Here is a 14,484-nt window from a genome sequence, read left to right as displayed (position 1 = left end):
ACCCACCTCTTGTCAGGAAGTATGGGTAAAGTAACCAGATTAACCCACCCCACCATAACCCAGGCTAATTCACCTCTCCTCCTGTGCAGTGGGTGCCCCTCTCTGATGCCAAGTCGGGGAGAATCCATGTGAGGGCATCCTGGCTCGAGCTGGACCAGGTGGCAGACTCCTTGGAGCCTGTGAGTTGACCTGGGCCTAGTGGGGTTGATCTGGTCATTTGGGGGGGTTGACCTGGGCTGTGGTAATGGGGTGGGGAGGTGGCATTAAAGTACAGGGAATATATTTCAGCTTTTTTTTTTTTTTTTTTACTTCATATTATTTGGGATATGAGTAAATATGGCTTTAAATATAAGACAGAATAGATAATGAGTGAAAGGCTAAGAAGTTTGCTTTTAGAAGAGAGAGAGAGAGAGAGAGAGAGAGAGAGAGAGAGAGAGAGAGAGAGAGAGAGAGAGAGAGAGAGAGAGTAGGGGGGGGGATGCAACACAGAACATGACAAAACAATGAAACACGAACTCCAACAAACAACACAAACCCCTTCACCACCACCACCACCACCACCTCACTTTCCCCTCCCTTCTGCAGCAACTGGAGGAGATCCGTGCCCTGCAGACCACCACCAAGAACCCTCTCCACAGCGCTGTGCTCCTGGTGTGGATCGACTCAGCAAAGAAACTCAATGTAAGGGAGTCTTGTTAAGGTCTTCCCATTTTCTTTCTCCCATTTTCTTTCTCTTCCTTTCTTCTTGTGTTTTGTTCCCTCTAACTCTCATATTCCATCTCTCTTCCTTCTTGTCTCTTGTTTCTCTTAATCCTTGTCTTTTTTCTTCCTCTATTTCTCCTCTTTCTCTCTTCTTTCTTATCTCTTGTTCTCCTAATTCCATATGTTTTTTTTTTTTCTCTGTATTCCTCCTCTTTCCATTCTTGCTTTTCATTCCCTTTCTTAATCCTCATGTTTTATCTTCTCTTTCTCCTCTTCCTCTCTTCCTTCCTGTTTTTTTTTTTCATTTTCCTTCCTTTGTAATCCTCATCTCTCTTCCTCATCTCCCTCTCTTCCTTCCTTCTATGTTCTATGTCCTGTCTTTATCTTTCCTTTGCTTCTGTTTCCCTAATTCTTGCTCTTGTGTTTTTATCCTCTTCTTTTATCTCTATTTTCCCCTCTTCCATTTTTCTTGCTAATCCTGGTTCTTATTTTTTTCATGCTTCATTCTCTCTTCTCTTAACTTTCCTGTATTTATCTTTCCTTTGCTTCTTTATCACTAATTCTCTCTTATTCCTCTTGTTTGCTTGTTCTTGTTTTCTTTCTTAATCTTCCTGTTGTATCTGTTTCCTCTTTTCCTTCTTTGTTGTTGATTTTCTTTTTATTTCTCGTGCTTTCATTTTCTTTCTCTCTCATTCCTATCTTTATTTTGTCTTTCTTCCTTCTGTCTCATTAAATCCAATTATTTATTTTTTTATTTCTCTTCTGCTTTTTTTTTTTTCTCTAAACCTTGCTCTCTCTCTATCTTTTTCTTATTTCTTTATTTATCTCTGGTTCCTTATGTTTATTTTTATCATATTTTAATCTTTTTACTTACATCTCTCTCTGTATTATCTTAATTTCTTCTTCCTATTTCTTGTTTTTTTTTTTTTTCATGTTCTGTTCCTTCATCTTTTCTTTCATATTTTTTATTTGTTTATTTATTTTTTTCCATCTCTATCTTATTTTCTTCCAATCTCTGTTCCTTCATTCTCTCTCTCTCTCTCTCTCTCTCTCTCTCTCTCTCTCTCTCTCTCTCTCTCTCTCTCTCTCTCTCTCTCTCTCTCTCTCTCTCTCTCTCTCTCTCTCTCTCTCTCACATCCTATCACTTATTTTCTCTCATGCACCGTTCTTTATCTTATCTCGCTATCTTATACATAATTATCATCTCTTTCTCCCATTTTCCTGTCAATTTATCATTTTTATGCCGTGTTCTCATTCTTTTATCTCTTTATCTTGCCTCTTTCTTCATTTCTTGCCTTATTTTCTTTCTTTATTTTGATATTCTTTTAAAAATTATCTTATTGTCTACTATCTCTGGTTTCTTCATTTTAATATTCCATCTATTTATGTTTCTGTGTTTTCTTCTTTCTTTTCTGTTTGTTATTTTTTTAATTTTACTGTATTTGTTTATTACTATTTTCACTTTCGTTCTTTCTGTCTGTGTTCCTCTAGTTTTCATTATATCTTATGTCTATTTTCATTCTCTCCTGTCTACTTTACTGTTTTCATCATATCTATCTTATTTATGTTAGTCTATTTCTTCACTAAGCCATGTTGATCTTTTCCTTCTAAGTTCATTTTGAGTTGGCTTTTTATTTATTTATTTATTTATTTTATTTCATTTTATTATTATTATTTTTTTTTTTCATGGATGGCAAGTTTATATCAGCTTTGCCTTGTGATGTTCAGAATTTGAGCTTAATGTATGGTTGTGGATGGTTGGTGAGCTGTATGGCTGGTCTGGAAAGGGGGTTACTTGGAAGGCAGGATAAAAATGCTGTAGGCTGTGTTTTTTGTAGAGTTTGTGTAGAAGCTTGTTTGTTTACTTGTTTGTTTGTTTATTTATTTATGTATTTATTTTTGTTAAGTTGGATTTGTTCTATTTTTTTTTTCATAGGGCAGGTTATTAATGCTGTAGATTTTGTATTTTTTATTGACCCTATACAGAAATCAGTTTATTATTTATTTATTTTTGTTTTTGTTAGCTACAGATCTCATTAACTTTTTTTTTTTCATTAAGCCTCATCGTCTTGTTTCCCTTCCTTATTTGAACTATACTGTAATTCTTTTTTTATCTACTAATGTGGAATTCATATTTTGGTTATTTTTATTTTATTTTTATTTTTATTTTTATTTTTATTTATTCATTTATTTATTTATTTTATTTTTTATTTTTTTGGCGAGGTTTAGTCAAAATTTCACTCAGTTGTGTTTGTGAAGTTTCGTCAGCTGTACTTCCAATTCTGCCTTTAATCCACACCATATTTTTGCATCATACTTAATAATCCTTTGCAATATACAGTCAGCACTCTTAGCTTTTTTTAGTCACTTAATGCATATATTCTTTTCAGCCATTGAGACATCCCCATATTTCTCTCTGATCCGTCACCTTATTGGTCTGGTTCAGTGAGCATCCCATTTTCCTTTAATCTGTCACCAAATTGATCACTTGATTTTTATCTTGGCTGCTGCTACTGTCATACTCCAGGTTCTTATGTTACTCCACAAACTGTCCCTGCTTTCCCTCCAGTGCCTTGGCTGCTGTTACCACATTAAAACCTTATATTTTATTCCTGACTAGATTAAATTGCTCTTGCTTTACTTGATACTTTGGCTGCTATTGCTGTTTTGTAAGTTCATCAGACTTTCCCTGCTTCCCTCCCTCTTCCTCTCCCTCTCTCTCTCCCTCTCTCTAGCAGCAGCCTCAGATTAGCAGCACTCACTCTCACTTTCTTTCATGGTGTTTAAATACGATAAGTGAAAATTGAGCAAGAATAATTAATAATCAATTTTTATAGTACTTAAGTAATTTTTATCTCTTTTATGGTAATCTAATCAGTTTTATCTCTTATGGTACCTAATTGTTATTTGATCCCTTTTTTCTTACTTTTTATGGTAACTAATTCATTTACCTTTTTATGGTACCTAAATACCTTTTTAATGGTACCCAACTGTCATTTTCTCATTTTTTATGGTACTTAATTATGTGATTTTTTTTTTACTTTTTGTGGTACCCAAATAATGTTATTGAACTTTAATGGTACCTGACTGTCATTTTCTCTTTTTTTATGGTACCTAATTGTCATTTTATTATTCTTTAATGGATTATCAAGTTAGTTTATAGCTAGAAACTGCTTAAATAGGAAAGGAAAAATATTGAGAATTCATTGATCAAGAAAAAAAAGGATTCATTGCTAAAAGGTAAATGAAAATGCTGAAAATTATTACAATCAACACTTCTTTTCCTTCATCTGAAAATAATTGTACTAAGATAAGCCAGAAAAACTACCATTCAGGTTCTTCACCTGCAAACAAGTGAACTAATATGTCCTTGGATACAAATACACAGGTTCTTTATCTGAAAATAACAGAACTTTCTTAGGATTTAAATATTTATATAATTTTGCTTCATCGACCTTTTCTTGCCACCAAACCTTGAACAAAACACTCCTAAATATTTATATAACTTTTTTTTTTGTTCCTTTGAGTTTTTTTGCCACCACACGAACAAAACACTCCCAACATTTATATAACTTTATTTTCTGTTCCTTTGATCTTTTTTTGCCACCACAATCAAAACACTCCTGAATGTTTATATAACTATTTTCTGTTCCTTTGACTTTTTTTTGCCATCACACTCAAACAAAACACTCCTAAACATTTATATAACTTTATTTTCTGTTCCTTTGACCTTTTTTTTGCCACCACACTCAAACAAAACACTCCTAAACATTTATATAACTTTGTTTTCTGTTCCTTTGACCTTTCCTTGCTGACACACTTGAACAAAACACTCCAAACATTTATATAACTTTATTTTCTGTTCCTTTGACCTTTCCTTGCTGCCACACCTTTAATAAAACACTCCTAAAACTAACATTCAGTTTCTTAGTCAGAGAATAATTTAACTATTTTTTACACTCAAATATTTACACCATCTTATAATTCCATAAACCTGTCCGTGCCACCACCACCACCGCCACACCCTGTACACACATCCCTGCACGGCCAGACTTTCAAACACACAGTGGCGACAGTACGTATCTCCCTTGTCACTCACCCGTGCCTCTCTCTCTCTGTCTGTGTGGCGGCGGCGTGCAGCCCTCACACAAGGTAAACAACGGGATGCCGGCGCCGCAGACCACAGGGGCGTTAGTGCCGTGGTGACAGTTATGAGTTGATGCTAATCTAGTGTGGGGCTTCTGACTTACTCTGTAGTTTTATCTTTCTCTTTTTGCCTCACTCTGTATTTCCATTTTTACTTCTTTTTTTTTTATGACTGTAGTGTTTCTCTTTCTCTGCCTCACTCTGTAGTTTGGTCCTTGTGTCCCTTTATTTTTGTCTGATTTATTGTTTCTCATATCCGTGCAGTAAAGCCTTGATATATTTCAGTGATTCCCGAGCTGGTCTGTTCTGTACCTGATAACTTGTTGTTCTATAGCATGCTTAACCAGTGAAGTCCAATATATACCAAGGTTTTGCTGTGTCTGTCCTGAATCTCTTGCTGGTTTCATGATTTTTTGTGGCTGGTTCTTGAGCTTGAGCTGTTGAATGGATATTTATGATTCTAGTAACCCTAAATATTCCTCCTTTTCTTGATATTTATGATTCCAGTAACTCTAAACATTCCTCCTCCTCTTCTTCTTTGAGCATACAAGATTTCAGAGCATTACAGGATTTTTGCATAGTTTTTCACATTCTGGCTTTATCTGTCCATTTACCAAACATTTTTACATATTCCACGACTGTTCTTGATATGCAGTGGTCTGTCATGAATACTTAAGCATGCGTTTTGTTTTCTTTGATAATGACACAAGTGCATTTAATTGCTTCCCATTTCATTACTGAGGTCTGTAGTGAATGCTATGCTCTCCATTAAGGATTATTTTCAAAGTCACATGTTTTCTTACCCCCTTTGGTGCTGGATTCTCGCTAAACCACCACTTGAATCATGAAAACTCCTTGTAAGATTGTGCATGTGACTGATTAAACCCTTTTTCATAATCTGGTGTTTTTTTTTCTAAGCTTTCTATAATCTAATAAAGTCTCTTCCTAACTTTCTATAACCTAATATACCTTTTCCAACCTTCCTAGAACATAAGTCTTTTTTCATGAACCCATTTCCATAATCTGATGTGTTTTTTCTAAGTTTCCTATAATCTAATAAACATTTAAACTTTCTATAACCTAATGTACCTTTTCTGACCTTCCTAGAACCTAATAAATCTTTTTTTGATCTTCCCACAATCTTGCATATCTATTTTCTGTGATCCGCTGATAATTTCCACTCTTGCTGGGACGTGGTCTTGCTTTCTGGTGATCTGGCGTGATGTGCTTGGTCTCCGTGCATGTTAAGCCATGTTGCGTCCTCCTGTGGCCTGGTTACAAGTGTTGGGTGTAAGCATGGAGTGTATCTTTTATATATTACAAGTACTATTCATTTTCACTATTCTCCGCAAAGTCTTTGGGTACATGGTAACAAGCATTAACCAGGACATACAAATTTGAAGCTTTACTTGATAGCAACACTCTAATTTATACTAATATACACAGTGTTTCTTTACAGACTTTATAAATCTCTACAAAATGTTTAAGTTTCTGTGTTTTAACAGAAGCTGACTCAAACAAAACATCCTTAATCTTTACTGTGTCACGCCAACATCACTATTTTAATGTGGCTCTCCTAACACTCTTCCTCATGTGTTACCTTCATTCATCTTTGCAATGCTCTTGGCCATTAGTATCTTTAAACAGAATCATCCTTTACCCTCACATGTACCTCTTTCACTCACTATTTCACACAGGGCCCTCAATAGCTTTCAGTGTTACCTTCTCCGATCTCTATAGTGTTCTTAAAAATCAGTATAATTAAACCTAATGTAACTTAAGAAAAATATCCATCATCACATCTACCTTTATTACCTCTATTATAAGACACAGGGCCCTCTACAGCCTATACATTACCTTCACTGACCCCTTCAACGTTCTTAGTCACCGTAATCATTAAACAATAAGAAATCAAACAAAAAATGCCATTCCTTTACCACACAAGCCTCTCTGTTTCTATCATAAGACATAGGGCCCTCTACAGTCTGTACATTACCATCACTGGCCCCTTCAACATTCTTAGCCACCCTTATCATTAAACAATAAGAAACCACACAAGGCTCTCTGTTTAGTTTTCCTTTCATATAATACCCCCACTTTATTGTATTCTCACTCACTATAATTCATAAACACTCAAACACACAGGGCAAGAAAAAAAAAAAAAAAAGAGAGCTACATCAGACCAGTTGAGCATATAAGATAATTTCCTCTCCGTACATACTCATTCCTGCTCTTCATTTATGTAACCTTATCACTGACACAAAAGCTTGCCAGGACCAGCCACTCCCAGCCCTTCCCAGCCACTCCCAGCTCCCCAGTACCCCAGTGGGAGGTGCTGGGGTGGTGTTGTGTGGGTTGATGCAATGTTGGTTGGTGTGGGCACTTGTATTGGGTGTTGTGTGGTGTGTATTAACGTTGGTTCAAGTTTTGGGTTAATTTCTGATGTGATGGGAGTGGTGGGTGGAAAGTTTATGTAGATTGGGTTGAATTGTTGTAAGGTGTTTGTAAAAGGTGAAAAGTATATATTGGGTCTGAAACATTTGTAAAGGGTAAGAAGTATACATAAATTAGACTTAAAAATTGTTATAATGGTGTATTTGGTGAGTTGGAAGTGATAGTAAGGTTGAAGTATTTGAGGTATACTTGTAAGGAAAGTATATTGACATGTGTTGGGTGTTCAGCAAGGGAAGGACATTCACTTAGTTAATCAGTCACTTTAATAATCATCACCTAGTCAGTCATTTAGTCACTTTAAACATTCACTTAGTTGATCAGTCACTTTAATAACCAGTCACCTAGTTCAACAACCAATCAGTCACTCAGTTGATCAGTAATTTTAATAATCAGTCACCTAGTTCAACAACCAATCAGTCAGTCAGTCAGTCAGTCAGTCTTAACCCAAACCAAAGAACCAAAGCAAACCCAAACAAGCCCCACCACTCCCCTCTGCTGACTGCCCATCCTTCACCCACCCCACAGAACATTCCTGACCCCTTCGTGCGCCTCCATGTGGGCAACAGCCAGCAGGAGACCGTGGTGAAGCAGCGTACTAATGACCCAGTGTTTGAGGAGGGCTTCACCTTCCTGGTACGCAACCCTCGCACTCAGGAACTCAAGGTGGAGGTAAGTGGCGGTGCTCCTTATCCCTATGACCTCTGTTCAGAACCAGTCAAGATGTATCCTTTTCTTTTACAGCCTAATATAGACAATGGAAAACTCTTTTTTCCTCTTTTCTTTCCTGTTTCCCTCCACACATATCCTCAACACACTTCTCCCCCTATCCCTCCACACACTTGCACACACTTCCCTCTACTCCTCAGCTCACTCCTTCCACACATACATCTTCCACACAGTCATCCTCTCCATCCCTGCAGGTTGTGGACAACAAGACAGCCACGGTGCAAGGCAAGATCGAGCTAGATCTGAAGGTGCTGCTCAAGGAACGCAACCTGGAGATTATGAATGAAGAGTACTCCCTCAGTGGTGCCTCAGGGGGCCTCGCCTCCCTCAAGATGAACCTCTCCCTCAGGGTGTGTTGTGGTGTGTATTGTTGTGAGTAGATAGTGAGGAAGTGTAAGAAGAGGAGAAAGAAAACAAGAAAGTGTAAGAAGAGGAGAAAGAAAGGGAGGAGAGATTAGCAAGGAGGAAGTTTATGTTAAGAAAGCTAGAAAGAATAAGAAGAAGAGGGGAAAGAAAGGATGGAGAGATAAGTGAAAGAGTTAATGTTAAAGTGAGAAAGAATAAGAAGAGGGGAAAGAAAGAGAGGAGAGAGAAGTGAAGAGGAAGTCATTTTGTTGTGTGTTTAAAGGAAGGTAGTGGTGAGAGAAGGTATTGTCTTGTGTATTTAAAGGAACAGAAAGATGAAGAAAGTCAGTGTTGTGTGTGTAAAGGAAGGCAGTGGTAAAAAGTTAATTCTTGTGTGTTTAAATGAAGGAAGAGGTGAAGAAAGATAGACAGTAGTGAGGGAAGGCAATGTTCTTGTATGTTTAAAGGAAAGGAAAGGTGAAGGAAGTCAGTAATGTGTGCTTTAAAAGAAGAGAAAGATGAAGGAAGGTAGGCAGCAGTGAGGGAAGGTAATGTTCTTATGTGTTTAAAGAAAGAGAAAGGTAAAAGAAGTCACTGTTGTGTTCACTAACCCCACCACCCCACTGCAGGTCCTCAAGACGGTGCAGAAACGCGATGATGGCGACGGCGGCCCAAAGGAGATTGGTGAGGCAAACCAGATCCCCCCCTCTGACCCCTCCACTGCCACCGAACCCACCACCACACCACCCACCACCACCACCACTACCACTACCACAAGTACTCCCACACCCCAGACTGAACCTACACCCCAGCCCCCTCCCCAGCCCCAGCCAGCTCCTGCCCCGCCCACAGAGACCCCAGCCTCCCCCGACGCCTCCCCCGACTCCTGCCCCGCCCCAGTTAAGGCCACGGATGGTAAGGGTGAAGGTCAGAGGTCAAGCACGCCCCAGTAAGCAGTAACCAGTACCTAGCATTGCCTGTATTGAGGGGAGCATTACCGGAACCCTCGCATGCGTCTGACTCGCTCGCACTGTTCCTTTAAGCATCATTTAAATGGTTCCTTTAGCTTTTGTGCTTTTGGAGATATTGAAAAAGAGGTTCACTGTCAAATATTTAAATGCTTTCAGCTTTTGCACTTTTGGAGGTGAGAGATTAAAAAGGTGTAGTGTCATGTAACTGGTTCCTTTAGCTTTTTTGCACTTTTGGAGGTAAAAAAAGATTTAAAGAGGGTTTAATATCAAGTTATTAAATGCATTTCTTCAGCTTTTGCACTTTGGAGGTGAAAGATTAAGAAAAGGTTTGGCATTATTTATTTTTTAGCTTTTCTGCTTCTGGAGATTAAGAGAAAGTTCATTCTCAAATATTTAAGTGCATTCCTTTAGCTTTTGCACTTTGGAGGTTAAATTACTTTGTTGCTTAGAAAATTTTAAGCATTGTCTAAGTGTCTCTTTAAGCTTTTGCACTTTGGAGATTAAAAGAATAAGGTTTAGCATCAATTAATGTGAGTCTCCGCCATTGTGCTTCTGGGAATACAAAGATTAAAAAGGATTTAGCATTAGGAAAAATTTAAATGCTTTACTATTCTTTTTCTTTTTTTTTTTTTTTTTTGCTGCTTAAAAATTACTCTTGAAAATGAAGCTAGTCAAAATTCTAGTATAATTTAGCGTAATTTGCAGTAGTGAAGTTGATAAATGATGCTTGAAGTTACCTACATACAGTAAAGAGCCTACGTGATTAGTGTATGCCTAAATATACCAAAAGAAAAAGAAAAAGAAAAAAAACTGCCTTACATCTAAAAAGAACATAATTGCATGAGCTGTCCTGTATTTTATGTCCAAAAGTTTCAATATTACAGTTTTTTGAAAGATGCCCTTACACACACACACACACACACACACACACACACACACACACACACACACACACACACACACACACACACACACACACACACACACACACACACACTTTATTAACCACAACACACAATAAACAGAACAGTTCCAATAACTAGCATGGCACAGCAAACTAAACTTACACTAGACACAAGAAAAAAAGAAACAAAAATGATAAAACACAACACATACCTTCCCCCTCCCCCAACACACACACACACACACACACACACACACACACACACACACACAAAGGGACATCTTGGTACTGTATTGATTTGGCAACATAAAACAGGACAAGCCAACCACACTCTGTAAATACGAACTTGTATATAAGCACGAGATGTTGGTGGTGTCTGGTGGGTCAGTGACTGGGACACGCTGCCTACTTCAGAGGAAGGAAGGAAGGGAAGGAAAGGTAGGGCTGAGATGAGAAGGAAGGAAAGAAGGAATAAAAGATAGGCATGAATAAGCTAAGATGAGAGGAAGGAAGGAAGGAAGGAATGGAAGGAAGGAAAGATGAGGGTGAGATGAGAAGAGATGAAAGGAAGGAAGGAAAGACAAAGTAGAGATGAAGAGGGAAGGAAGGAAAACATGATAAATTTTGGAAGAAGAAAGAAAGAAGGACAGTATATATTTGGAGATGGAGACAGTAAAGATAATAGTACAAAGAAGAAAAGAAAAATTGAGTTCAAGAAATAGAAGAAAAACAGATCAAAACTAAAAGAAAGAAAGGAAGAAAGGCAGGAATGAGGAGGATAAATAAGGAGTAATAATAGGTACATAAGTGAGGAGTGGCCAGATAGTATTAGTCATTAGAGGCACAGCAGTGGGTCCTGAGGCTTAGTGTTGCCTTGGGCTGTGTGGGAGGTGCTTGAAGAATTGTTCATGTGTTTGTAGTGGTGTGGAATGGTAGAATTATTTGCTGTTTGTTTGTTTATGTTCCTCGTGTGTTTTTTAGGTAAATCATTGCTGAGAATTCAAAATAAAGTGGGAGTTTGTACAGATTGTTGGTTCTCGTTTTCCCAAAGTCCCACGAATCTTACGAAAGGAAGTGACTGAAATTAAATAAATGCTAAAAGATATTGAGATATGATTACTAAAGTGATCAAAATAAATGGATCAAGTTAAAATGTCATCAATTTAATAGGTATTCCATGTAAATCAGTAGTTTGTGGGATGATGAAATAAAGTTAATTCAAGGTTCCAGCGTCAATATTATGAAATTAATACAGTAGTAAATTGATATGAGTTGGTTTCAGCACTTAAAAACTCAACACCACTATCTTATGAGTCACTTTATTCACCATTACCAGCATTACCAGCACACCTCACACCCTCACTCAGCCCTGGAGAACCACTGTATCCCACACACCCTCACTGCCCACACAGGCTGAGGACCACACTGGTGAACCTCAAGTGGCCACAGGAAGGGAGCCAGGTGCCCCTCAGTAACACAACTCAGCCCTTTGGAGATGGAGGAAATAAAGGATTGAGAAACTGAATACAAAATGGAATTAAAGAGACAGGATTGGGTCAGACTTGGAGGATAAAGATTGCAGGATTGGATTAAACTTGGCAGATGGATTGCAGGATTGGATCAAACTTGGTGGATTAAGATTGCAGGGTTGGATCAAACTTGGTGGATTAAGATTGCAGGGTTGGATCAAACTTGGTGGATTAAGATTGCAGGGTTGGATCAAATGTGGAGGATAAAGATTACAGGATTGGATTAAACTTGAAGAATTAAGATTGCAGGATTGGATTAAACTTGGCAGATGCAGGATTAAAGAGACAGGATTGGATCAAACTTGGCAGATTAGAATTGCAGAAAAATACAGGAATGAGACTGAGAAGAAATTGAATTAAACCTGGAAATTAAAACTGTCCAAAATTGAAAGTGTCTTGAACTGATAACAACATAGTACTGTACCTTACTGTCCTTGACCTGTCGCAACACCGTGGCAGTGAAGGCAGGCTGGGAGGGACACGCCAACACTAGAGGCATGCTGTAGTGACTTAGTGGCGTGACTGTAGAGAGGACTGTAGTAGACCGTCCCTGTTGTAGTACTGACTGGCACCCTTAAGCAGAGACTAGTGTGTGTGTACTTGCAGCCATGAGGGAGGGACTGCATGGACTGTAATAGTAGACAACATACTGCATGACTGGAACACACGCACACATGCACGCACAGACTGACCATTCCCTAGTCTTGCTTCCTCTCAGCTCAAATATTCTCTGTCAACTTTCTATACATCATCAATCACTTCACATGAACATTCGTCACCCAACCTAACTCATTGTTCCTCAGTTAACACATCAACACTATCTATCAACACACTATCTAATACAGTGGCCAAAGAACCAAGGAGTCTTACATCTGGCACTTGGCACTCCTGTTAACTCCTGTCTCTCTCTCTCTCTCTCTCTCTCTCATTTAACACACACATTCACACACACACCCACCCACACACACACTTCCCAGCCTTCTGTGCATCTTGTGTGTTTGCTGTTCTGCTTGTCTTGTTTTGTGTTTGTCTTTGTTTGTCTTTGTTTAGTCTAAAGAAGATTGTTGGATGAGTGAGGTTAGGTTATGAGAGAGAGAGAGAATGTGTATTATTAAGTGTTATAATAAGTTAGGTGTTTTAATTGACTTTTATTGGCAGCTTCTATTATCTTGTTTCTCTCTCTCTCTCACTCTCTCTTGTCTTGTCATGTCTCTCCATTTCTTTCTCCCTCTCCTGTCCAGTCCTTATCCACCTCTTTACAAACTAGTAAGACAACACATCCTTAAAATCATCACACTCTCCTTGTTTTATTTTTTTTTCACTCTCCCTGATGTGAAAATTTTAACCACTCAAAACTTGTACTGATAAATTGGTGAGGTTTGTACTGAAATAACGACAAGATTTTTATGACTTCAGTAGTACGTAATGTAGCAGTGTATTGACATTTGGTGCATCAGTATGACAGTTCTTTTTGTTGCCTAAGTTTAATTCTTTTTTATTTATTTTTATGCACAATTTTTTTATTTATTTATTTTTTTTTTAGTCAGTGACCGTGGGATTCACTGGAGCTTATTTATGTGGAGTTGAAACATATAGCTGCCATGTTCTATAATTTGGCTTTTTTATCGCATCACCAAATTCCAAAGTGTGGAGACAGCGTATCTTGAATTATTTACAGAGATTATGATTTAGTATGACCAAGGAATGAACTAGACTTTGTAAATGTGCTGTGAAAATTTACCGCTGTCTTGTATTCATTGATTTGGCTTTCTATTGCTTTATTAGAACATAAAGTATTGAGATGTGTGATTAAGATGCATACTACATACATACATACTTGTGGGCTGTGTGTGTGTGTGTGTGTGTGTGTGTGTGTGTGTGTGTGTGTGTGTGTGATCAAGAAATACATTAAGATTCATTGGGTTGTCTCCAGATCTCTTAGTTAATTATTGGGAAGCTCAGGAATCCTCTAATTATTTACTGTATTACGAATGTTTCAACGGGTGAGTGTTGTAATGTCTAACTGCTAAGTGTGTGTGTGTGTGTGTGTGTGTGTGTGTTTACCTAATTGTATTGTACAGGGTCAGAGCTGTATGTGTGTCCATATCTATTTCATTCAATATTGGAAAGTCTAGAAATTGTTAGTATTTATTATGTTTATTAAGACCAGTTCAGTGCTTAAGTATAGTCAATGCTAAGTGTGTGTGTGTGTGTGTGTGTGTGAAAGTAAAAAAGCATGCAAGATCAAGTTTTCAGACCATAAGGCTTCCCACATTCCCCGCTTCTCCCCCACTCATCCGTCACCAGTACACCCCAAACATGACATGCTGTAGTGCCAGAGTTGTCACCCCTTGTAGTGCAGTGACAGTAATGAGCCCCAGACACTTCAGCACAACAACCAGGATGATAGCAGCACCTAACAAAGAGGAGTCCTTAAAACTCACCCAAGCATTTGCATAGTGCCAGAGTTGTCACCCCTTGTAGTGCAGTGGTAGTAGTGATCTCCAGACACATGACATGGTAGTGTTGCCTGACAGTGATGAGTCCCTAAACCTCAGGAGTGTGTTGACTTGATGTTCACTGCTTTTTTTTGGCCACTAGAGTACGGCCATCCCTCGTTATCCAGTGGGTGAGGTGACGAACACACTGTTTAGCAGTTGAAGGGTAAAGTAAAGAAAACTGCATGTACGTGGCTACACAACGTTTA

General features: G+C 38.2%; 1 protein-coding gene across 8 annotated transcripts in view; it reads left to right on the top strand.

Annotated features, from left to right (window-relative positions):
• Positions 1-14,484, top strand: part of LOC135092469 (extended synaptotagmin-2-B-like) — a 56,126-nt gene that overhangs the window by 31,746 nt on the left and 9,896 nt on the right. For 4 of the 8 annotated variants that reach the window (XM_063991007.1, XM_063991006.1, XM_063991005.1 and 1 more), the window contains exons 10-15: positions 90-179; positions 586-681; positions 4,754-4,777; positions 7,828-7,971; positions 8,223-8,378; positions 9,003-9,288. In XM_063991007.1, coding sequence (XP_063847077.1) covers positions 90-179; positions 586-681; positions 4,754-4,777; positions 7,828-7,971; positions 8,223-8,378; positions 9,003-9,288 — 796 coding nt within the window. The remainder of the gene's footprint in view (positions 1-89; positions 180-585; positions 682-4,753; positions 4,778-7,827; positions 7,972-8,222; positions 8,379-9,002; positions 9,289-14,484) is intronic. The other 4 variants (XM_063991010.1, XM_063991011.1, XM_063991013.1 and 1 more) reach the window with 3 other exon arrangements.

This window comes from Scylla paramamosain, chromosome 40 (genome assembly GCF_035594125.1).
Source record: "Scylla paramamosain isolate STU-SP2022 chromosome 40, ASM3559412v1, whole genome shotgun sequence".
Lineage (NCBI taxonomy): Eukaryota > Metazoa > Arthropoda > Malacostraca > Decapoda > Portunidae > Scylla > Scylla paramamosain.
Note: the sequence above shows the minus strand (reverse complement) of the source record. Positions and strands in the feature narration are given on the sequence as shown.